The sequence below is a fragment of the Misgurnus anguillicaudatus genome, chromosome 19 (genome assembly GCF_027580225.2).
Source record: "Misgurnus anguillicaudatus chromosome 19, ASM2758022v2, whole genome shotgun sequence".
Classification (NCBI taxonomy): domain Eukaryota; kingdom Metazoa; phylum Chordata; class Actinopteri; order Cypriniformes; family Cobitidae; genus Misgurnus; species Misgurnus anguillicaudatus.
In genome coordinates, this window is record NC_073355.2 from 33,944,408 (window position 1) to 33,970,385 (window position 25,978).

Below are 25,978 nucleotides of genomic sequence, written 5' to 3' on the forward strand. Positions count from 1 at the left end.
AGCTTTCTCAAATGTTCAATACAAAGTGGTCAATCAAGATTAAAATGGTCTCCAAAGAAAAAACCAGTGAGGTCATTTCGACATGTGCTGTCAAGCAGACTAATTGAATTGACCACACAGATCGAAGCATCTTTATCATAGACATTTTGTAAAGAATGTGTTTGCAACAAACACAGGTTGCATTAAAAAGGAGTTATCATATGTTTTAAGTGAAACTTATGTTTCCCATTGCACTGAAACTATAAAACTGGATGTATTATGCAAAGTTTACTACAGTAAAGTCTAACTACAGGCTGTGGTTCTTCCCCTTTCTTTACACAAATATGCAACAGTCCTATTCTTCATCATCATCATGCTATTCTAATAGGCTATATATAACCCCAATGAACCTAGGCAAGCGGTCCATCTGCTTATTGATTTCACATCAAGCATAATTTCCCTTTACGTACGGGCATACTGTTAAAATCCCTGCAGTTTCCATGGTTACTTCACAAAAACACTCTGATGCACATGTGCAGTGAACTCTGCAGCAAAGCACCACCGCCAATGAATGCGTGGGAGAGCCATTCTTCATAGGATAAAAGTAGTACACCTTACTGGAACAGATAACATGTATGCACTTGTTGGAGACACGCAACATATTCATTCCAATCACATTTCCCAAAAACAGTCTTTTGTCTGATGGTAAAGGAGAAATCCCCACAACCGACACAGGATTGCCTTAATTGTTTTCTGAATACAGGTCTCTGTGTTGTATGTGGGTGGTTATAACTTGACTTATTGTGAAACATCCACAACACAAAATCTGAGGAGAGACAAATAGAAAAGCATCTTGGCAACGGTCATACTTTCACTTTCTGCTCATAAACTTTCCTATACCTTAGGAATTACCCTAGCGCCACCCTTACGTAGGGTTTCCCACACAATGTTTAGATTAATCCAGGACTAGACCATAGTTATAGTAGGACATTTAAATTAGTTTTTACAAATATAAAAAATCATTACTAGTGAGCACCTTGAGACAAAACAATGGCACTGATCTATACAATATGCTAGCATGCTTTCAAATTAAGGCAGTTCAAACATGCATTATAGTCGGGACTAGAATAAACCCTGTCCGGGAAAATGTCCAATAATCCTTTACATTTCCTCAAACAATGACTGACAAAGTCGGTTTATGGCAGGACAAATCTTTTAACTGCTTTCAGCAAGGGGGTAGTATTCAGTGAGATTGGATGAGGTAACCCTGATAAACAAAAGTAGCAATGACAACCCACCTCTTATATACTAGTATTAATGAAAAGGTATCTACAGTTGACACTTCAACCCCTTAAATGTTCACCAAATATGCTCTTGTCTTTGGGTGCCTATATTCAATAAAAACTCAAAGTTTGCCATAAAACCTTTTCACAAGCTTTTCTAAAGTACAAAAATCACCTTGTTTGCACAACTAATATAGCACACAGTTTTAAAAATCTCACCTTCGGGGATGTGTTGCCTACATCATTCATCCCAGGCAGCACAGGCATATTAGGGAAACTGGGCCACGATTGACTTTGATGTGTGGATTTCATGAAACAGGCTTTGTTTTACACATATAAGTGTTGACTGTAGCTCTTTTGATGCTCGAAGCATGGATATTTTTGAAACCAATTACACTGCCTCCAAACGCGTTTTAAAAGTTCAATTGTTCGCTGTCGTGGCAAAACAGCGCGACATGTCCGCGCCTGTGTACGTATGCCAGCAACTATTTAATATTACAAGCGGAATGCAACACATTTGAACTACATGCGTAATGCATGCATTTTATTACGTAACCCTCGCGCGCCTTCGAGGAGCTTCCCGTAGGTACGTTTGTAGAGCAACGCAAAAGTCATGGGTTCGATCCTAGGAACACACCGAAATGCGTAGCTTTAATACACTGCAGGTCGTTTTGGAGAAAAGCGTCTGCCAAATACGTATGAAAAATGTAAATGTAGCTAATTAAAGCGGGAACGCTACGTAGGCATGCAGCACAGAAACACATATGAAAGATGTTACAAAGCACACCCTAAAAAAATTTGTATTACCTTGAAACAACCCTGCAAATGTCTACCAATTAACAATGCAACTCTACTGATGTACGAGATCGGTCAGTTGTAAAACATGCGCATGAAACAAACTATCAGTGGCCATGCGCCGTGAAACATTAACCCGTTGATCTCACCTGTGCAGTTGGCGTACCGCTTTCCTGCCACACTGTCGATCAGCGCCAGCGCTAAATTCTCCGGTGTGTCCGCGGGCAGCGGGGTCCAATTCGTGTCCAGGCTCGCCTCCGAGCTCTGCTCGTCGCTGGACAGCGACGGGCTCCTGATGTCCGCTGTGGCAGAGGGCCAGCACGGCGGTTCTTCGGTCTCCGGGCTGAACACCTCCCTGGCCGGACCGCTCTCGGGAGACGTCTCCCTAAAGAAAGGCACCACACGGGACAAACTGGCCCGCCGCCTCGAAGCCCCGGTTCCTGTGGCCTTCTCCCCGAAACCGCCTGCCCGTGTGAGCGCATTGGTCTGCTTTTTCAAGAATTTTTCAAGAGGCTTCATTCCAGCCGGCATTTTGGTGGAAAAAAATCACAAGAAGGCCCTGGTTTGATCCCAAAATTAATACTCAGTAAATTAACACTGATGGTGATCGTATAAACGTGTGCGTCTACATTATAGCCGGATGGTACTGAAACCCAACTCTGAGTGGAAAATGACTGCTGTGTGGAAATGTCAAGAAGAAAATACTGCCATTGGATGGATTCAATGTTAAATGAAGATGCAGTAGAAACGAGTGATGCTGTTTGGGTCCCCTACTATCACACGGATATCCAAACGTATCCCAGGGAAACCCGTCCTCCACTGCAGCTCCTATAGCCTACGTGTATCAGGCTTACCGTTGCCACCACTACGAAGCCTTGATGGAAGAGTCAATAAAACAAATAATAGTCCAAACACAGACACAGGAGATAAAGATAGCAGCAGGGAATTAAAACACGGCGCCCGGTAGCTCTTTATAATACATATATAAATCAGTCTGTCAAGATGCTGGAGCATAGAGATGAATCGTCTGTGGAAGGATCGTCTACAGAAAACGTCGCAGACGATACACAGCGGCGACCTGTGATTATAGATCCGTGATCGGTTCGGTTGTATCCTTGTTTATTTTTTTCTTTGCGGTACCGAGTGTTCTGTTCTGCGCCTTGAGCCTGTACGAATACTGCGCTCCGTTGCGCTCCCATACAGTATACACACCCAACGGGGGTGTGCGAGTCTCTCTCTCCCTCGCTCGCTCGCTCGCTCTCTCTTTCTACCCGCCTCCTCTGCAGCTGAGCGCGTGGTGTCAAGATATATTGCTCAATTGCTTTAAATAGCAGCAATTGCAGTTGATCAAGAATCTGCGTGAGACACAAAGAGTGGAAAACTAAAAAACAATTCATATAACATATGAGCAATTCCAGCGTTATGAATGTGACATTTTCAGTCAAATGTTTAAATATAATTTGTCCGAGAATGTTTTTATTTTTTATTAATCATTATGTTAATATAAACCTTTAACGATATGAGTCTAGAACAGGGGTCTCCAACGTGAGATGCCCGCCAAAGCACATTCTATGAATAGTCTCTAATATTTATTTATTTATTACATATTTTATATATTAGCTTGGCTTGGTTTACGTATGTTAACATTTTAATACCAAAACACATCAACAAGTAAAATAAAATAAAATAAAATAAACAAGTAAAACAAAAAAAGTTTTGCATAGACTGTATCAAAAAGTAGCCCCCCAGATTGTTTTTTCCATTGTGGTAGTCTTTGCTCATAAAAAGGTTGGAGACCCCTGGTCTAGACATATCAGTCAAAAATATTATGCACACTGTAAAAATTCCTTGTTGAAATTTTTAACTTTAAACAATTTGAATTTACAGTTAAACTTTTTTGACTGGGGAGTTGCTACAAAATATAAAAAATAAAGTTGAAATAACTTAAGCTAATTTAACTTACATTTTTATTAATTAAATTAAAATTAATTTTATTAATATTTTTAACTTTAAATTTTTAAAATTTATAGCAACTCCTTAGGACTTTTAGTCAAGAACATTGAAATAAACTGCAAATTCAAGTTGAATAAATATAAAGTGCAAACAATAATTTTTTTTACAGTGCATGTGTTTTCTGTTTAATTTTTTAAGAGACAACAAACTTTGTATTAATTCTCTTAATAAAATGCACAAACTAGAACCAATAATACATAAAGGATTAGTCTATTTCCTTTAAAAAAAATCACAATAATTTACTCACCACCATGTCATCTAAAATGTTGATGTCTTTGTTCAGTCGAGAAGAAATTATGTTTTTTAAGGAAAATATTCCAGGATTTTTTTTTCATTTTAATGGACTTTAATGGACCCCAACACTTAACAGGTTTAATGCAGTCTAAAATTGCAGTTTCAAAGGACTCTAAACGATCTCAAACGAGGTATAAGAGTCTTATCTAGCGAAACGATTGTCATTTTTGTCATTAAAAATATGCACTTTTAAACCACAACTTCTTTTCTTCCTCTGGCTGTGTGGCGCGCCAGCGCGATCTCACAAAATTGCGTAATGATGTCGAAAGGTTACGTGTTACATATATGAAACGCACATTTGCGGACCATTTTTAAACAATAACCTGACACGAAGACATTAATTGGTATCATTCGACATACAAAAACGTCTGGACGGTCCTCTTTCTCACACTTGTAAACACTGGGGCGTAGTTTCGCATATGTCAACCGTGACCTCTTGACGTGATGACGCACCACGTGAGGCCGCGCTGGCGTGTCACACAGCGGGAGGAAGACGAGAAGTTATTAAAAGTGCATTTTTTTTCTTGCCAAAAATGACAATCGTTTCGCCAGACAAGACCCTTAGGCCTATATGCCTCGTTTGAAACTGCAATTTTAAACTGCATTAAAACTGTTAAGTGTTGGGGTCTATTAACGTCGATTAAAATCCAGAAAAATCCTAGAATGTTTTCCTTAAAAAACATAATTTCTTCTGAACAAAGAAAGACATCAACATTTTGGATGACATGGTGGTGAGTAAATTATCTGCATTTTTTTTTTTAAAGAAAATAGACTAATCCTTTAACAAATGGAGAAGGGTTGGCTCTTCAAAAAACATAAAATATTTATTTTACTTTAATTTCTGTGTGCACATTTATAAGGAAAAACACCGTTTTAACTTCATCCAAGACCTTGCATGGATATTTCTAAGCCTCCAAATGTTGACATCGAGATATGGTAAAACTTCATTTTATAATGGTAAGGTTGACATTTGCATAGGATTGCTCGTATAACAAAAATTGTAGGCTTATATTGCTAAAATTCTTAACATTCTTACAGTTCCAGTGATTATATTTTTCTGGAAACGGCATGACTTTAGACATTGTTAGAATCTCTGAAGCAACAAAAAAATAACAAGAAAAAGTTTTATTTAGCTAAACTATAAACACGGTGAACTGTAAACAAATACTGTATCCCAAGCAACAAAATTCATTAAGGAATAGTCTGAGACGTTTGAACCGTGAACTCTCTAAGCTATATCGATTACAGCTGGCATGTGTCTTGTTATCCATAAGGTCTAGTGTAGACCTACTGGCCAACTGTATGCCAGCATTTTAAAGCTGGTTTCAAATAGCCCAGCTGGAAAGCTCAGTAAATGCTTATCTCCTACATAACCATCCCATTGCTCAGTCCCACAAACACTGCATTTAAGCATCTTTAATCAAAGGCAGTAATTAGTAGGCACATGCCGACAGGCCAAGGATTCATGCCTGGTCATGGTAGCCTGCCAGTATTGAAAAGATGCAAGTCTATAGGGTAAGGCGCTTTATCTGTCATCAGTGTTAGGTTACATCTGACAGTCCACGCTTGGTGTCTTGTTCCAACATCTGTCAGGAAACACTATCCCAAGACACCTATGACGGGTAAATACTAGATCCGGTTGCTGTCAGGCACTATGTCTGGCACTTTATTGAATACGTAATTAATTTAACATGCAGGGATGTGGATCTTTTTAATAGACTAATGAGTGAGGATCAAATGTCAAGAAATTTGGGAAAAAATAAATACATGTGACCATTGGACCAGGGATGGGCAACTTCGCTCCTGGAGGGCCGGTGTCCTGCAGAGTTTAGCTCCAACTTGCCTCAGCACACCTGCCTAAAAGTTTCTAGTATGCTTAGTAAGACCTTAATTGGCTCCTTCAGGTGTGTTTAATTATGGTATAAACTCTGCAGGACACCGGCCCTCCAGAACCGAAGTTGCCCATCCCTGCCCTGGACCATTAAAGGCGGGGTGCATGATCTCTGAAAGCCAATGTTGACATTTGAAATCACCTAAACAAACATGTCCCTACCCCAATCTGAACCTGCTTTTGATAGACCCACCCCACACAACTCAGGCAACAATGTCGGTTAGTAGAAACGCACCTTACTGCTGATTGGCTTCAAGTGTGTAGTCGGCCCGATTCACTTTTCCAAAACGTTTTTCAAAATCGTGCACCCCACCTTTAAGTCATAAGTCGCCAGGGTATATTTGTAGTAGTAGCCTACAATACATTGTATGGGTCAAAATTATCTTTTTTTATGCTAAACACCATTAGGATATTGAGTAAAGCTCATGTTCCATGAAGATATTTTGTAAATTTCCAACCATAAATATCTCAAAATATTTGGATTTTTTGCATACTCAGATTTTCAAATACCTAGTTGTATCTCAGCCAAATATTGTCCTATCCTAACCAACAAATGTCAAAATATGACCCTAATGACTGATTTTGTGGTCCAGGGTCAAAAATGAGGTCTGTGTTATAGGGTTAGTTCACGCTAAATTAAAATTATAAGTCTTTTTTAAAGAAAGCTGATTCTTTAATTTTTTTCACAATAAAAGTGAATGGTGATTGAGGCCGTGTAACACTTTGCCTCACATCTCATCTTGTGTTAACAAAATACACAAAGCAAATTTGTAACAATAGTATATAATGACAGAATTTTCAATTTTGGGTGAACTTTTCCTATAATAAATTGCATTTGTACTGTTTTCATAAGAAGTAGTATCAGTAGGCAACTACCAAAATTTCTCTGATAATTCTTAAAGGGGCGATGGCATGAAAATCTGACTTTTCCATGTTTAAGTGCTATAATTGGGTCCCCAATGCTTCTATCAATCTAGAAAATGTGAAAAAGATCAACCCAGCAACTTAGTTTTGGTAAACCAAGCACATGAAAACATAGGTCGTTGAAATTTGGCTCTCCTTATGATGTCATAAGGAGCTCTTATTATAATAATACTGCCCCTTAATCTGCACTATCCAATCACAGCCCTGCCATTTAGTGCAGAGAAAAGCACCATTGAGTTTTAATTGCAACAAACGACCATCATTGTGATCAGTGTTTGAATTTCATCAGCTCATTTGCATTTTAAAGGACACCCAATACGGCACATTTTTGCACACACATACAAAGTGGCAATTTTAACATGCTATAATAAATTATTTATATGGTATTTTGAGCTAAAACTTCACATATGTGCTCTGGGGACACCAAAGATTTATTTGACATCTTAAAAAAGTCTTGTGCCATGCCCCCTTTAAAGGGATAGTTTACCCAAAACTGAAAATTCTGTCATCATTTACTCACTCTCATGTTGTCACAAACCCGCATACATTTCTTTGTTCTGCTGAACACAAAGGAAGATATTTTGTGGGCCCCATTTACTTCAATAGTAGGAAAAATAATACTATGGAAGTAAATGGGGTCAATGAACAAACATTTATCAAAATATCTTCCTTTATGTTCATCAGAACAAAGAAATTTATACGGGTTTGTAACAACATGAGAGTGAGTAAATGATGACAAAATTTTAATTTTGTTGTTAAGATTTTCTGTCAGCTAATCAAATTAACTTTTTAAATTACGTTTGAAAGCCTATAAAAGGAATGGTTCCTGATCAGCATCAGCCTAATGGCCCCCGACAAACCTATTTGACTGTGGTGAGAGCTTCTTCCATGCATCGTATGTGATAGTGGTATTTCCACTTTCTATGATGACAGACAGAGACAACCCAGCTGGGTTACACTTGGTAAAAGACACCTCATGTGTAGAGCTTTGACAGTGCGTGATTTCCTTCTCTCGGCCACATTTCTCATAGCTCAAAACTGCAAGCTGTAAAAAATTGCTCTGGTATAAATTTAGCTCTGCGTCAGTAGAGGTCCTCCTTGTCACCATGGAAATGAGAGTGAAAGCATGCAGCGTAAAGGTGGAAGTCACACATTGTGCAGACTGCTGCAATCACCCACCGATCACAGACCTAACATAACACCCCCACAAATCATTACACTTCATCCACTTCTCTTTTATAGTTAGACTACTAGTTAAGTGGCATCCCCTGCTCCGCCCTTCACAAGTCACTCCATGCTATGGTTTTGTGGTCTCTATGGGGAAGTTCATTGCATTAACGGGACATTATCAAATTTTGATGTGGGTGTATTTAAAGAAGGACGCGGTCAAGTGTTGGTCATACCCTTTAGTCATATGACCTTTTCAGACTTACGATCATGACATGATTTCAACATGCACAGCGTATGACTCCATCCTGTTCACAACATTAGACACAAATGCTTGTGAGTGCGTCACATGGCTATATAATGTTTTCAGTTCTCTGAACAAGCAAATTTGAAAGGTAATGAGCCCAAAAATAAATGAACTAAAGCCAGACGAGGCCCCACAACTAGGACTGACATGGGTGATTCCCACGAAATCCAGACTTAGAAGGTATCCAGCATCAGAATTTTTAACCCTTGAAGCCAATTTTTTTGCACATATAAGATTAAGGTCTGAACTTACTATTACCATTATTTTTAGAGGATTTAAAAAATATTTCCTATAGTATTTTTTACATTTTTTAGATTATCATGATCAAAAATTATCATTACCGCAACATATTACATGAAATATATGCATTTACAAACTCATGTTTCGGTAATGAGAACTAAAAAGTTGTCCAGGCACTAAGACAAACAAAACAGTCAATTATGTCCCTTCCAACTATTTTTCATTTGTGTGTGAAAATGTTAGTTCCTTGAGGGCTTAAACAATGATTGAAAATTGTTGTGGAGGATGAGAAAATTGGTCTTGGACACATTTATATTTCTTATTATTGTCTCTACATTTACCAATTATCACCAAATACCACATGTTTCTTTACTGTAAATGTTTATAGTATAACATGCACTGAAGCTTTTTTTTTATAAAAAATTTCCATTTTAAAGAACTCAAACCCAGTCATGGACACATTGCGGTAATGAAAAATTTCCCCTTAAATGTAGAAAAAACCAACACAAATGTTTGTATGATCATATGATCAATGGTTTGTTTGTATGATCTCATTTGAAATCATGTGCAAAATAGTACATGAAGAGATGTTTGTAACTGTATGCTTCTTATTTTGATACTCTTACTTTGCATTTACTTTTTTATCAAAATGTTTCATGACACCTCATAAGTCTAATTTCGCGAGAATCACCCGCATATGTGTGACCCAGTCTGTGAAAAGCCAAAAAAGCTCATAATACTAAATACATAATGTAAAGAACATTCTGTGAAAATACAATCTTGATATCTTTTATATTGACTAAGGTCATGTCAAAGATTAAAATTAAAGTGAAATCAAATTCGAAATGCTTCTAATCTCATACCCAGATAATGAGACTTTAGCCTGGATTTCACAGACAGGGTCACATATATTAAATATTTTCTTTATCTCAATACCAAAAGCTAATATTGCGAATACAGAGCTAATATAATCCAACAGAAGCACCACAGCTCTTTAACAAAAGAGAAAAAGTCATTACCATATTAATTCCACACGCATATTTGTCTTTGTAATGAATACGACTCTCTAATATATTCGCCTGGCAGTGTAGCCCACCAGTCCTTATGGGTACAAAAACCCACCCACCAACATCAGATGATGGATGACCTCAAGAGCCTAACACGCTTGCCCTGAAGTGAGGAGAGCAGAGCTCACATCTGCGATGACTCATTAACCCCCCCACACTGTTACAACGCCATGTGCTTTTGTACACAACACAACACACACGCATATAAGTGCACGCACTCACCATGTTATGTCATTCTTCTTCGTCAACACCCTGTAATGTATTGTACGAATGAAAATACAACAAAGACCTAATGTTCTGAGACGCACACCCTACTAATCTCACAATAAACAATAGACTCATCAAACCCTCCAATGAAATGGGAATCCCTTCGAATTCAATATAGTCGCTCTTGTATACACACAAACCGAGGCTAAGATAAATATTTTGGGCTCCTGATGTGCAACATTAGTTGTGTATGTGTGGAACTTATGCGTTTTTCTCATAAGGAGATTATCTTTAACTCATTAAACAGACCCGCTTTCCAGCACCATGATACACAATAACGCTGTTCCCCTCCCTGGCACCCCAAACCCATCATAAGTAAATCGGTTGGAAAGCTGTTTGTCTTACTCCCGCACAGTCGCCCTCCTCCCTGTCAATCTGGGAGATTAGAATGCTAATGTGACCCCTGAAGAGCGTTTTAAGAAACACTTTATGGGATTATATTTCCCGGTGATCCTCGGGTTTATAGCATAATTTAGCTCGCTGTCATTTAGGAAGTGATGTTGGATGTCTTAATGTTATACAATGTCTGATCCTGGACCAGCTATAAGTTTAAAATAATTTTAAAAAGCTGACTTAATAGGCTTTCCAGTGATGTACGGTTTGTTAGGATAGGACAATATTTGGCTGGGATACAAGTATTTGAAAATCTGGAATCTGAGGGTGCAAAACATCTAAATATTGAGAAAAGTCCATAACTAATACTAAACAATTGTGATATATTTACAGTACAGATCTTGACTTAATATCCTAATGATTCTTGGCTTAAAAAATGATCATTTTGACCCATACAATGTATTGTTGGCTATTGCTACTATATACCCGTGACTTATGACTGGTTTTGTTGTCCAGGGTCACATATGATAAGATCCATAAACACCATAAAGATAACTTTCACTGAGAGGTAGATAAACATATGACCAGAAAAACAGGTCAAAATAAGGCTGCTGACAAAACAGGCTTTAAGCATAAGGTATAAAAATGAGATTCAGGATGTTATAGATGGAAAAAGAACAACTTTTTTCTTACACATCAAAGATTCACCCGCCCTTGAACTCACATGAGACGCATGCAGGTTAAAGTCATTTCCGTGGCTGTGCTATCACACCTTTGTGCATTGTTCAGCTGTAAAGAGAATGTGAGAAAAAGACAAAAGCGAAGAAAAAGAAGACAATCGATTACACGGAAATGACAGCGTATGGGTTTCTGACGCCTGAGTCACTTTTGGTGAGTTTGTGCCAGCGTGACAATGTGTGAATGAGCGCCTTTGCTACAGCTTAATAATACACACACACACACACATCTTATTACACAAAGCACATTATTTGTTTCAATGCATGGATGCTAAGAAACAGCTCCCATGAATCATGCAAAAGCCTAATGACACCCACAAAACACAAACACACGGCCTAGGCAGGGGGATAGGGACACAAAATCACCCATGGAAAACATGGGGCTTTGTTTGGTTACTGTCCTTTTACAAGTGCCACGGGAAAGGCCCCACCTCAGCAATGAGCACCCCTGACATAGACAACAATGGATGAGAGTGGGGACGCTGTTAAATATGCAGAGGTCGCCGACAAGAAGCATTAAAAATGCATCGGTGACTAAGGCCCTAAAAGATCACTCGCTAACTATGCGAACTGAGAGAGTTATCTAATACAAAAATGTTCAGGAACTTCAAAAACTGACTCATAGTTTAGGGTCAGTATCGCTTGTAAACAGAAGCACATCTAGAGTCTTTTCTTGCAATAAAAAAATGTTTGCTTGAAATAAATGTACTCTATTCAAAATGTCTTTTAGTTTGAAATAACATAAATAACATAAATATAAGTAAATATAGTGGCGGCTGGCAAATTCAAAATAAGTGTTCGGAGTGTCATGCGTGTTGCTCGTGTTTTCAAAATATGTGTTCATTGCGTCATGTGCATCACGTGTTTTGTCAAAATAAGTGCCTGCTGGATACGCGTCAAAACCGTTTTTGATAAAAAAGACGCTCACGTTCACAAAATACACGCAAGACCCTCTCTTAACCGTAAACTCCGATTACGCATGAGATTATGCGAGTATCTGGCAAACGCGAGCGTCTCTTTTATCATAAACCCTTTAGACGCGTCTGCAGCAGGGCACTTATTTTGACAAGACACATGATGCACATAGGATCACTCGACGCGCAGAACACATATTTTGAAATAACGAACCACACACGACGGGCTACATACATGTTGTGATGTACCTGGCATCGTGCGCCCTCGAAAAACAAAGTCATCGGCCGCCACTGGTAAATAATGACAAAATTTTTACTTTTAACTAAAAATCTCTAAATACAATGGTTTAAAGGTCCTGTAGCTCAGCTGTTATGCTAGCAACACACAAGTCATGAGTTTATTCCCCAGTAAGACTGTGTAGCTCGCATGCACTGTAAGTTGCTTTAGATAAGAGCGTCTGCCATCTACATATTAAAACAATTCTAACAAATCTGTATCTGGTAATTCCTTAAAACTGATTTACGATAGCATTCGGTGCATGCAGATATAAAGATATCAGAATGGAGATGTTGAGCAGTGCAGAAGAGAATCGCATCTATATGCTAAGTGTCTTGGTGAATGTCTCTTTTTTGTGTTTAGCGCATGACATCTTGGAATGAGTTTGGGCTCGTGGCTCTTAAAAAAATCTCTTGACGTGCGTCAGGTTTCAGCAGGTCATCCGCGGCCTGAAGCCATAAATCACGTCACGCTTCGGTGATCTGAGTGAGATGCCACGAACAAACAAACCCACCCACGTGATCTGCATCCTTCACGTGCCACGGAAAAGCATCGCTGCGCAGTACCCATATCACTCAGCTTGCGAATACATAAAGGCTTATTGTCTGGCTGAAAACCATGACGAGGTCCTAAAGTGGGACCCTCGTGTTAGGACCTGGGGCCCAGTTGCATTCGGCTAGTCTGTACAAGTCTGGTGGTCCTGGGAGAAAGAATGAGAGATAAATTCCATGCATAACGGATGAGAGATGATGTCAGCAGGAAAGATGGGAATTTGAAAGAGTGGCAGATAAACAGAAGATAGCTGAGGGAACAGAACAAGCAACTTTGCGAGTGAAATTGCGAGTGGTACTTGCTTCATCATCTTAAAGGTGTTGTGGGTGGTTGGCAGGGCTTTTACGCTTTAGTTAAGTGGCTCCGAGCGTTGCTATGGTTACTAGGGTCATCTGGGGGGTTGCTTGCTGGCCTACATTAGCAAAAAGTCTCTGTGACATTTTGATACTTGAGTCTGGGATCTAACTTGAGTGAACTAAGAAATCTAACAACAATAGCATGAAATATTACGAAAATCTGAATTTTGTCTATGTTTAAGTGCTACAATTGGGTCAGTGCTTTTATCAACTTAGATAATGTGAAAAAGAACAACTCAGTAACTTAAGTTTTGGTAAATCATTCTATGCAAGCATGTGAAAAAATAGGTCATTGACATTTGGCTCCCCTTGTGATGTCAGAAGGGGATCTTCCTATACTGCATTATCCAACCACAGCACTGCCATTTAGTGCAGAGATCAGCTAATTTAACAGGACACACCCAAAAACGGCACATTTTTGTTCACACCAACAAAGTGTCAATTTTAACATGCTATAATCAATTATCTGAGGGAGTATTTTGAGCTGGAACTTCACATACGTACTCTGGGGACTTTTGACGTCTTAAAAAAAGTTACGATGAAAACTTGTGAAATATCCCCTTTAACAGACAGTGACTCACAGAATGTCACTCACAGCTAATGCGAGTTTTGCAACCTCTGTCTATGCAATGTGAATCTGTAAACAGGTATATCCTCTATCCAGCATGCATTAGAAGAGTGAACGTGTACTAATTATATCTGTATGTTGGTTGACAGGATTTTTAAAACAAGCTTTGATTTTTTTTGCAACTGTGCATATATTATGCTCATTATTATGGATGTGGTTATTATGCGGTTTTTTATCAATAAGATCATCGTTTACATACAGATGTATTGACAATGTATCAAATAGTGCTGCTGCAGAGCGCACACTTTGCTGAAAGAGTTCATGACCTTGAATGGCCAAGTGTTAGGTTAACACTCTTGATCAAGTAATGTGTTGCTGTATTTTCAGAGTTCAAGAGAAGTCCAAACTTCACAAGTTTAATAATTTAAAATGTGCAAAATGCATCTATTGTTAGGTCTTGGCTGTAGCTCAACTGGTAGAGCAAGGCACATACAAGTTTTTTTTTTACTTTATGGAGCCATCTTGCATTTTTATTTGTCCATTTGGAAGACACTTTAATCCAAAACTGATTACAGTGCTTTTAAGCAACAAATTTCATTAATATGCTTGTTCACATACCCACTAATTGAGATCCCTGCTGAAAAACAGCATACCAGCAAGACCATCATATGTTGTGTTTTGGTGCTGGTTTGCTAGTGAACACCAGCTAAACCAGCATCAAACCAGCATAATTCCCATGCTGGTCCATGCTGTTTTTTAGCAGGGATATAGGATAATCTCATCTTATTCAGCAAAAAATAACCATTAAAAAATAATTTCACTAAAATTGTAGCTGGTGCTATTGCATTCATATCTAATCACAAATCTATATTTGTCTCCAAAACGATTCTAAACATTTAACTTTTGAATTTAAAAGTCTTACGACCACTATTGTTTTTCTCTGTTTTATGTGAACATGGCTATTATGACTTATGGGTAGTCAATACATAAGTTTTGTAAAACGCTTAGCGCCCCCTAGTGGCCATTCAGAGATATCTCTGCAATAAATTCAGTCCCTCTGCTAACTAAAGCTAGGGACACACAATTGTTTTTTAATCTTACAGATTTTCAAAATGTGAGAGACCACAAACAAATCTACGACTTACCAGTTTTGTTTCTGTAACTGTTAGTGTGTGGATTGCCGCCATTTGGGCATCATTCATAGCACATCTTCAAATTCCCTTCAAACAACGCGAATCTCAATGGAGAACACAGAAAATCTCGCAATGTCCCTCGTGGTCAAACTTGACTTCACAGTAAACAAAAACGACGGGCATAAATGTCATTAATAATGTTGACTGCTTTTGTTTTTTACATTTTTGATGTACAACTCACTTTGGACTGTACCTGCTACGCCATGACTGCGGTTGTAATGGTTTCGTCAATCAACTACTCGCTTTCTAATTGGGTGTCGTTTTGGTTCACGTGACAATCTGCAGCGTGCGTGTGCGTTTGTCCTCGAGGTTTTTCCCCACACAACAGGATTTCTGGTCGTTATTATTCCAAATGCGATTGGAGCGCCTCCAACGTGCTTCCGAGCTGATTCGGACCCTCTTAACACACGGTGCATCACAGGAAAATCTAATAAGATAATCGGTTCAACCACGAATAAGGAGATCGACATAGATATGTACACTAGATGTCGCCTTGGCTACGGCAGTCCATTGGAACAAATGCATCAAATAAAGCCGCCATCTTGGAACAGGGAGCCCCTCTTTAATGCATCAGCAAAGGTGTAACGGAAATAAAATCGTCATGAATGCGTTCTAGTTATTGGTTTTTTCAGATATGTATTTAGCATTGAAAATTTTGTAAGTTTTGATGTTAATAAAATCTACTTTTTTTAATATAATGCATAGTGTTAGTAGGCCTAACATCCATAAACAGCACAAAAGTCGGGCATCGTCCATGAATTCGAAGTATAGGCGGAGATAGCAGCGTTACCTAGCTATTTCTCATAGATATGTACACTAGATGTTGCCTTGGCTACGGCAGTTCATTGGACCGAATGTGTCAACTAGAACCGCCATCTTGAAACAGGGGAACCACGCATCAGCGTCATTGCAGGCAATGATGTAACAGAAATAAAATCACCATAAATCGTCATTAACATGATTTTCTTGGCTTTCTTTTAGTTTGTTTCAACAGTCAGACATGTATTTAGCATTGAGTCCAGAAAAAACTTAAGTTTTGATTTTAGGAAAATTTCCTAAAAATCCGGAGTCCGTGTTGCAGAATTTGCAGTGCTATTTACCGATTTTAAAAGGCATTATCCATTGGTTCAGGCCCGGGTCACTCTTCCACTCCTATCTGTAACTTTTTATATATTTTCCCACATCGACATCTTGATTTCCCGCTGAGACTGAGAGAGCTTGTGATTGGCTAAACGCGGACTCGTCATTGGCGTGGCGTCGACACAAACACATGTAGTGGCCGTGTGTTTAGTAACGTCAGATGAAATACATGCACACTTGGGTTTTTTGCTAAATAATTAGCCTATAAAATGCACGTTTCAAACCAGCCCAATTTTTGCACACCTGCCCAAGCCACTTTTTACCCGCACAATCAAATTCAAAACCGCCCAATCTGGCAACACGCAGTCGGTGTGAATCGGCCCTTAACCATGAGAACACATTGTATTATACTAAATACACAAAATTAAGGTTTTTTAAGCAACGAAATAGGTGCCCTTTAAGACTCTCGCATGGTGACGTAAAATAACAGTGTTCCTGTAGCTTAGTAATGAACTGCATTAGCAGCGCACAGGCTGTGGGTTTCGAATCCCAGGGAAAACTGATTGATTTGAATGGACTGTACTGTCTGCTAAATACATAAATGTAATGATGCACGATTGGGTGCAGTCGAGCTTCAAGTGGTCTAAAATAAAAAAAAGTCAACTAGAGATGTTTGATTCAGTTTAATTTTTATCTCCTGACACTGCTCCACAAAACATTCGCAAAATTAACACTTTCAACATTTCTCAAACAACTAGGAAACGTACAAGCCCTCACAGTGTTGTCAGGTCTAATCAAACAAAACGGATATGTCAAATCAAGGAGTTCATTAAGGCATAGAAAGTAATACAACATCATCTAATCGTTTGTATTAGCCATGTCTACACACTTGAAACAACTTATCAGTTATACTGTTAGTTTTTTCTGTAACAATCATAAAGGGAACAATTGAAAAAGATGCATCCATTGCACTACCACAGTGGGGCAAAGAATAACAGCGCACAGCCAAAGTCCCCATCTATAAAATCATGCATGCCTGTACAGTGTGCCTAAAAGTATACAATTGCAATCACCAGAATCTGTTAAAATGAAGAGGGGAAAAATAACTTGCAATGAAATATTTAGAAATAAACCAGAGGCTGTATCCTCGTTTATAATAATAATAACAGTATTTCATAGTAATTTAGTATTTTAGTTTAGTATTTCTCCATAAACCACTGGCTTTAATATACTTTAATAGTATGTACACTAACAATAGAAAGCTTTTAAGCAGTTACATTGTCAAGTAGGTCGGCATCTGACAGATTTATAAGATTTACAGTATTGAATTCAACACGATACAATGTCAAGAATATGAGGGTCAACCCGACAGAAAGGAAACCAAGGTTAAGGTTTTCGGCCTCCTAACTGAGGCCTAGCACCAATCACAATGGGTAAAGCAGTCAGAATGGCACAGCACCCCTAAACTTGACAAACGTGTAAAATGAACGTATGGACTCAATTACAAAAAAAATGCTTTTTTTCAGTTGTAGGCGATTACGCATAGCCCACAGCACTGACACCATAGTATATTGCAAATACATTAATCCATTCGAAGCATGACACGGACCTAGACTATAACTTAAACTAAAATCCTGGGTTTGAGACTTTAAAGAAAATGCAAGATCCGCAGCAAACATCGACAACATACTCATCAGTAATTTTCTGAAAACATGTTCGTTTGCACAACAGAGCACAGGAGATACAAAACATCTAAACCGCTTGTGGTCTTGGATGAAGGCATTTCGAAGTCCATCAGTCTTTCAGTCAGTCTGACAAGAGACAGCAAGGATGCAAGATTTATTTCGTGGAGAAAAAATGTTTGCCTGCTTATTTCACTCACAGGCGAACAGATATCAACACTTTACTGGTTAAAAAACACAACACAAACAACCTGCACACCAGGACCATGGATGGAGAGTGAATCCAAGCAAGGCATAAGTGAAAAAATAAGAAAAAGAAACTGAGTTTAAAACCTAAAAAGTGAATTCAATTTATACAAAAATGGTCCTGACACACAGCCGCCTCGTTTCGTGTAAGCTAGGAGCGAATCTCCTCAGCCGGATTTCTGCTCTGGTCCTGATGGATAAGAGAGAGCGAGAGACACAAACCTCAATTAATAATAGAACACCATTAATATTTTATGAAAAACCTGATTGTAAAACAAAAATACAGTGTTGCTAAGTAATTTTAAGTTTATTAAAGTTGACATTTTATTGTATTGCATAAGAAACTGAAACTTTGATGTGTGTTTACCTCAGGAGGTGGAGGTCTGACAGTAACAGGATGAGAAGACCGCCGGGGTGGGGAGCGTTTGGGCTGAGCTTGCTGATGAACCGTGTCATAGTACGTCACCCCACCAAAGACCTGCGACTGTGCCTGCACCCAGAACAGCAGGTATGTGTTAAGCTTTCCATAGCCATACTTTTGTTGTGATGTTAAAATTAGACAGGAAGGGCCAGGTGACAGACATATAAAGCAACCAACAACACTGGTCTTTTTGTCATTCAGGGGAGGGGTTAGAGATGCTTCTGTATTAAAAAAAAGGCTTACCTGGGGGTTGGGGTACATTGGAGGTAGTGTTGCTCCAGCGGGGTACGGGTAGTTGGTGTTCCCGAAGGTCATGACACCTGGAGGGGGATAGAAGGGTGGTGGTAGCAGCTGCTGCGGAGGCGGTTGCCCAGGTGACATAGATACGGGTGGAGCAGCATAAAGAGCCGGATTGGGCATGGGTCCTCCTGATTGGTGCGGATGTAAGGCTGAAATACAATGCACTGGTTGTTATATACAGCTCCAAACATTTAGGTGGTTTCATAATGAATTAAGAAATCTACACTTCTGGTAAAATTAATAGACAACGCTAAGAATGTTTGTTTTGCAGGCAATTCACACACAAAGTAATAAAGCAGATGTCTTTTTTACCTGGGTGTCCAGGGTGAGTGGGGTGCGGCATGTGGATCTCGGGCTGAACAAGCATGCCTTGAGGGGGGAGGGCTGCTGGGTTCTCCCCATGTGCGTAGATTGGTCCCTGGAAAGACACTGGAAAGACATCTTGTATTGAGTCACACTGTATGTTTATTAAAGGGACTTTTTTTTTTAAATATGCTCATTTTCCAGCTTCCCCAGAGTTAAACATTTGATTCTTACAGTTTTGGAATCCATTGAGCCGATCTCTGGGTCTGGCGCTAGCACTTTAAGCTTAGCACAATCCATTGAATCTTATTAGACCATTAGCATCGCGCCAAAAAACAACCAAAGAGTTTCGACATTTTTCCTATCCAATACTTGACTCTGCCGTAGTCACATCGTGCACCAAGGCTGACGAAAAATTCAAAGTTGCGATTTTCTACGCAGATCTGGCTAGGAACAATACTCTCATTCTGCCGTAATAATCAAGGACTTTGCTGATGTAACATTGCTGCATCAGGCGTAGTGATATTACGCACTGCCCGAAAATAGTCCCCTGCCATTGAAAGTAACCAAGGGGACTATTTTCGGGCAGTGCGTAATATCACTACGCCTGCTGCAGACATGTTACATCAGCAGTCACTGATTATTACACCAGAATGAGAGTATAGTCCCTAGCCAGATCTGCATAGAAAAAAATAAACGCAGCTTTTAATTTTCTGTCGGTCTTAGTACACAATGTAACTACAAGAGAGTCAAGTTTTAAATAGGAAAAATATAAAAACTCTTTGGTTATTTTTAGCGCGATGCTAATGGTCTAATCACTTCAATGGATTGTGCTAAGCTATGCTAAAAGTGCTAGCGCCAGACCCAGAGATCAGCTGAATGGATTTCAAAACAGTAAGAATCAAATGTTTAAATTTTTACATATCCAAGCATTTCTATTAAAAAACATGCAATACAACCATACTACAACTGCCCCCTATTGGTCAAAAGCAGAGCTACACTCACTGGGTTCATAATAATGGCCCTCCATGACTCCTATGTGCATGGGCGCAGGTTCGGGAACTGGCCTCTGACGCTGTGATGAATACCGCTTTGCCCGGCCACCACCGACACCCTGATTGATTAAAAACAAAAAGTTGTACTTTCCATGTTGAATTTATATCTTCTGTTCAGGCAGAGGGATAATTTTACCACATTAAGATGATACAATAATTGTATATTTTGTACATAATTACTGATCAATCAGTTTACTCACCATTTCCTCCATGTTTCCATATTGTGGAGGGCCTCCACCCATGTGCATTGAACCACGGATACCTGCAATAAACACAAGGCTGGAAATGTAAATCCATTCCCTATAAAAGGATTAAGAATATGAGGGGAAAATGTACAGTGTAAGAATTACCCCTCATCTCAGCCTGTAGGTAGGAGGGTGGGCTCTGGGCCCAGTTCTGTCCCGTCAGGCTAAGACGGGCCAGGTCTTGGTCAAGTCCTGTCAGTCCACCTTGCGTTCCCGTTTCGGTCTGCTCCTGCCACGACTCGCCCTTCGCCGATGTTGCCGTTTGCGGCACCGTAGTTGAAGAATCATCTAAGGATGCCTGCTTGCTGAGATCAGACGGCCGAGTTCGTGTCGCCCTCCGTGCAAGCGAGTACGATTTTTTCTCCACTGGTCTCTCTTGAGGAGGAGACGATTCTCGCGTTTGTCCTGCCGCGCTGCTTCCTTCCGCCACCGATCCTGGCTCCTGTTTCCGCGGCGATGGGACCCTCTCTCTTTCAGTCTTGTAGTGATGAGCGGTGTATGTAGTTGTCGCCAGTGGAATTTCACCCTCCTCATCTTCCTCGCTTTGAATGTCCTCCACCAGCAGATCCTGGCTACGATCAGCATAGGTGGAGTGACCGCCCCGGCCTTTAAGCCTCGGGCCCCTCTCACCCTCTCCAGGATGAGTCCGCACACCCCGAGGCGGCGGGCCGTCCAGACCCGGCTTCGGGTATCCTCGACCTTCTGTCCTATACGGGGCCGATGGGGCTCGATTGCTGTGGAAACTGCGCAGAGGAGGCTGAGTTGAGGTTCGTCCAGTGGGTCTGGAAGCCGCGGGGGGAGCAGTGGACGAGCCCGACTGTGGGGTAACAGGCCGAGGGGCGTTGCGATGAACAGGAGGGGGGCCCTGCCACGTGGTACGAACAGACCTTTCGCCATCACGTTGGCGCCTAGGCTCTCGATTGGGTGAACCATGTCTGCAATAAACGAAAAACATGTGTCAGTTTTTCAAAGGGTGAACAATTACAACTAAAGCTAAATTAAATGACACCAACATTTCTGAAAAAAACCTTTACGCAATATTGAGAAAACCTGGTGTAATGAAATCTATGGCACACTCTTACTACCAAACCACAAAGAGCAGACAGATAAAGGGGACCAAACATCTCACCTGGGTTTTCGAGATCGGTACGACCGTCCTTCACTTGGTCCCGTGCCATTGCGTATGTCATAACCGTAAAGAGAAATAAGCTCTTCGCGGGATTTTGGCGCCTGTTCATCTTCATGAAACTTGTCGTGTTCCCAACGACCTTCGTCCTTCCACAACTTCCTGTGTCTGCCTTTAGGCCTAATGACAGATGGATGGATGAAAACAACAAAAGAGACAACATTAAGGTGAAAATTCGTATCCACACAAACTCGAGTTAAGAACAAATATGAATAATTTTAAAGAAACTAACAGTGACTCTTTAAATTAACTGGGTTAAGCACATGCTGCAAGACTTAGAACTAGATAATATGATAATTTGTTTCGCCAATAACGTGGAAAAATTCACCTTTCTTCTTCTTGAGTCTGACCTCTGACATCATGCTCAAAAAAGAGCCCTTTTCGAGGGATGTAGGCTGGATTCTTCCTGTCCTCATCATCGTCCAGCTTCTGGCTGCCTTTACTGTCCGATTTATTCTCAGGGTCCTCTGTGCTTTCCTGTAAACATTTAGGGCCGGTCTCAAGCTTAGTTTCGGCCTAAAAAGGATTTACAATTAAGAACACCATTGGCAGTATAACTCGGCATCACCTCAGTCCTTGAATTTTGGCCAACTGGCTTTAAATCTGTCAAAAGACCTGTTTTAATGACTTCCATTCACACAAAATTAACCCGGATGGTGAAATCTAGAACGACTCTAAAAAGACTTAAATCTTCAAAAAAATAATTAATCTTCAACCTCATACCTGTCCATCACCACTCTGCCTCTCTCCGGCCAGATTTTCCTTCTCGTCCGCTTTACCTTCCTTCATCCCTCCATCGCTCTCTTCGGCCTCCAGCTCCTCCACAGGGGCATCTGCAGCAGGTTTGGGTTCTGCAGCAGGCCGCGAAGCCTCTTCGGTGCTAAAATGCTCACCCTCCTCCTCTTCCTCACCTCCCTGGTATACACAGATAGCACATATTAATGGTTCAGTTTAATGTCTTAAGTCTTATGGGGAAAGAGCAGCCATGCATTTTAAAGGGACAAACAAAAAATGAAATTTCTGTCATTATTTTTTCACCATCAGGTGGTTCCAGACCTGTATAATTTTTTGATCTGCTAAACACAAAGGAAGATATTTGTAATAAAGCAGGAAAAAGAAGCACCATTGACCTCCATAGTAGGAAAAAAACCTACTATGAAAACAAAACATTCCTCAAAATATCTTCCTTGGTGTTCAGAACAAAGAAATGTATACAGGTTTATAACAGCATTCAGGGCGAGTAAATTATCATAGAATTTATTTTTGAGTGAACTCTCTCTTTAAAGAGATAGTTCACCCAAAAATGGAAAGAATGTCATTAATTACTCACCCTCATGTCTTTCCAAACTCGTAAGACCTCCGTTTATCTTCAGAACACAGTTTAAGATGTTTTAGATTTAGTCCGAGACCTTGTTAACCCTTCATTAAAAATCTACGTACAGTATACTGTCCATGTCTAGAAAGGTAATAAAAACATCATCAAAGTAGTCCATGTGACATCAGTGGGTCAGTTAGAAGCATTGAAAATACATTTTGGTCCAAAAATAACAAAAACTACAACTTTATTCAGCATTGTCTGCTCTTTTGTGTCTGTTGTGAAACGCATGCGCGAGACTAAAGTCACGTGACTGCAGTGACGCAGATGACGTGTTATCCTCAGACTTACAGCGTGCATCTCCCTCAGACTGTAAACGAAGCCCAGGTGCACAAAAAAAATAAAAAACAGCTGGGGCGCACCAGATAACACGTCATTCGCATTGTACATCATCCGCATCACTGCAGTCACGCGACTCCAGTCCCGCGCACGCGCCCCACAACAGACGCAGAAGAGAAGACAATGCCGAACAAAGTAAAAAAAAATTTTTGGACCAAAATGTATTTTCGATGCTTCAACACATTCTAACTGACCCACTGATGTCACATGGACCACTTTGGTGGTCTTTCCATTACCTTTCTGGACATGGACAGCACACCGCACATAGATCTTCAATGAAGGGTCAAGCAAGCACCCGGACTAAATACAAAACATCCCAAACTGTGTTTCCGAAGATGGACGAAGGTCCCACGAGTCTGGAACGACATGAGGGCGAGTCATCAATGACATTATTTCCACCCTTGGGTGAACGATCCACTCAAGGAACCAATCAATACATTTAAAACCAAAACAGGAGCACAGATTTAAACAAGCTTATTTCATCATCAAAACACAAATCCCTCATGCGACCAATAATAACATTGATTCATGTATAAGCAAGTTAATAAAACATTAAAATGTACTTCATCACTATTTAACTCACCTTATCTACACAGCTAACAAGAAGCTCAATGTACCCATAGCCGTGTGAATATAATAGAGCATAAACTACTACAGAACTGACATTTTTACAGTCACACAGCAGATATCACCCTGCCCAAGCACCGAACTTAAATTTACAGACTTTCACCAGCCATCCCTGTCCGGGTAACTCTTTAAAAATCCATTCTGTGTAAAAAAAAAACGTGAGAAGGGCATGCATGTTCTGGAAGTAAATCTGGACCGTGGAGATGCTGGAGAAACGGTTGCTAGGACACCAGACAAAGTGGAACATCAGGAGGTAACAGTGCACAGAATAAACCAGATAAGTTCAGAGGTACAACCGCATTCAGCTCCCTTCTGTTATCTCGCAACCAATGAACCGAAGGCAACAAAACAGGCTCTATCTAATACCCCTTAATTACCTGACAATATGCACTGTAATCATCAAAATGCTACTTACATAAGAAGAGCAGCAGACGTCTGATTGGTGCATCGCGTCTACTAAAATTAGACGAGGACCACAGATGCACTAACAGCATGGGGCTCAGTTCTGGCAGTACTCAATTTCATAATTCGTGATAAAACAACCCAGGCATAGTTTGGGGAAAAACACACCACCTGTGCACCCAATTCACTGGCCTTTTGATCTCCACATTGAAGTATAAAACTATTATATTTTATATTAAATCACACCATCAAATCTAAATTCACCACACTGAACGAGACAAGCTGATCATAGTGTTCCCCGAGCAAAGCACTGTTTCCATCAACCAGCCGCTATTTAAACATTTATCTCCTTTGATTGCCATCAAAGAGCCAGACAGCCCAGTCTGGACCTGCACGAATTCAGCTCAGCATTTTCACGAACAGAACTGATTGATTTCCCAGCAAGCCCCTTAAATGTTGTTGCCATAGAGACGTACCTCAGTATGCGATTCATTCTCCTCCAGATCGGCACTGTCATAGTCTGATAACACAGCTGAAGAGAGAGAGAGAGACACACACAAATCAGCCTTTAATGCAAGTCTGTTCTCATTACCAAGACAACCAAGAACTGAATGTAGTAAGACTGATAGCCCATAAACTATTTAATAGACACTAGAAATGCACTTACCTTCACCTACGCCATCTTCACTTTCCTAAAGAGAAAACAAGATCAGTACACACAATAAGACACACACGTTCAGTATACACAACTCAAATAATTCATCAATAATGTCTATTAGCTCGTGCTTATTATAATAAATGATCAGCAAGTATTATGAGAAGTACGTGCTAACATAATATCATTTTTTCTTTGCAGAATATGACAAACCAAACATTAAAAGTATGTAAACAGGCTTTAAACCTCATTTTAAACAGCGTTAGTAAAATAAAAGAGACAACTTGTGCACAATGCACAGCTGGTGGTGCCCCCTTTACCAGGATGATAAACGAGAGAGTTCATGTTTAAAACAAGAAATCTTTATGTAAAAAATGTAAAACAACACATTTATAACTGCAAGATCACAGAAACACGTGATATTTTATAGTTCTGTATACGATATGAAGTAAAATAAGGCTTTAGAGTGTCCATGAGCGCATATTTGAATATTTGTTTGGTGTGTTGGCCCTGGATGCAAACACTGACAATCCATCAAACGTCTACATTTTTATCACGTCTATAATCGTTTTAAAAAGTGACTAACGATACTTTTGATGTCATTATTTGTCATAAATACAAGACAAGAGGCCATCAGAATAGCAATTTTTAGTCACACACTCACACACTCCGACTCATCGTCGCTTTTGGCCACGACGCGTTCCGCTGGCTGTTCAACCGGCTCGGGATCTCTTCCGCGAGCCTTCGCGCCGGCCGAGGAGGCTCTACCGCTCTCGGAGCCCGAGGCAGACTCGTCCTCCTCCTCGCTGTCCTGAGAGGCGCGCCGTCTCCGTCGCCGCCGGTCCGCCATCTTAACTCTCAAGGAAGGGAAAGCGGATCTGCGCGGGGAATTGTGGGTGCTCGTG

The 25,978-nt window shown here is 40.1% G+C and overlaps 2 protein-coding genes across 4 annotated transcripts in view; both read right to left on the minus strand.

Moving 5' to 3' along the window:
* Positions 1 to 15,329, minus strand: part of rapgefl1 (Rap guanine nucleotide exchange factor (GEF)-like 1) — a 56,716-nt gene extending 41,387 nt beyond the window's left edge. Inside the window, exons 1-2 of the mRNA XM_055194537.2 lie at positions 15,110 to 15,329; positions 2,207 to 3,412 (exon numbers count right to left, since the gene is read on the minus strand). Of these exons, the coding sequence (XP_055050512.1) occupies positions 2,207 to 2,588 (382 nt within the window). The 5' untranslated portion in view covers positions 2,589 to 3,412; positions 15,110 to 15,329. The remainder of the gene's footprint in view (positions 1 to 2,206; positions 3,413 to 15,109) is intronic.
* A 1,576-nt stretch (positions 15,330 to 16,905) lies between these two features.
* Positions 16,906 to 25,978, minus strand: casc3 (casc3 exon junction complex subunit). 3 transcript variants are annotated; one of them, XM_055194536.2, is made up of 13 exons: positions 25,738 to 25,977; positions 25,086 to 25,110; positions 24,895 to 24,950; positions 22,399 to 22,590; positions 22,004 to 22,191; positions 21,619 to 21,795; positions 20,595 to 21,424; positions 20,445 to 20,506; positions 20,195 to 20,303; positions 19,199 to 19,315; positions 18,830 to 19,035; positions 18,533 to 18,655; positions 16,906 to 18,355 (listed from the first exon to the last, which is right to left on the minus strand). In XM_055194536.2, the coding sequence occupies exons 1-13, from the start codon at positions 25,921 to 25,923 to the stop codon at positions 18,317 to 18,319; spliced, it is 2,310 nt and encodes a 769-aa protein (XP_055050511.2). In that variant the 5' UTR covers positions 25,924 to 25,977; the 3' UTR covers positions 16,906 to 18,316. The 3 variants fall into 3 exon arrangements, with proteins under 3 accessions (XP_055050511.2, XP_073713620.1, XP_073713621.1); XM_073857519.1 differs by having other exon boundaries at positions 22,004 to 22,152; positions 25,738 to 25,974; XM_073857520.1 differs by lacking the exon at positions 19,199 to 19,315 and having other exon boundaries at positions 25,738 to 25,978.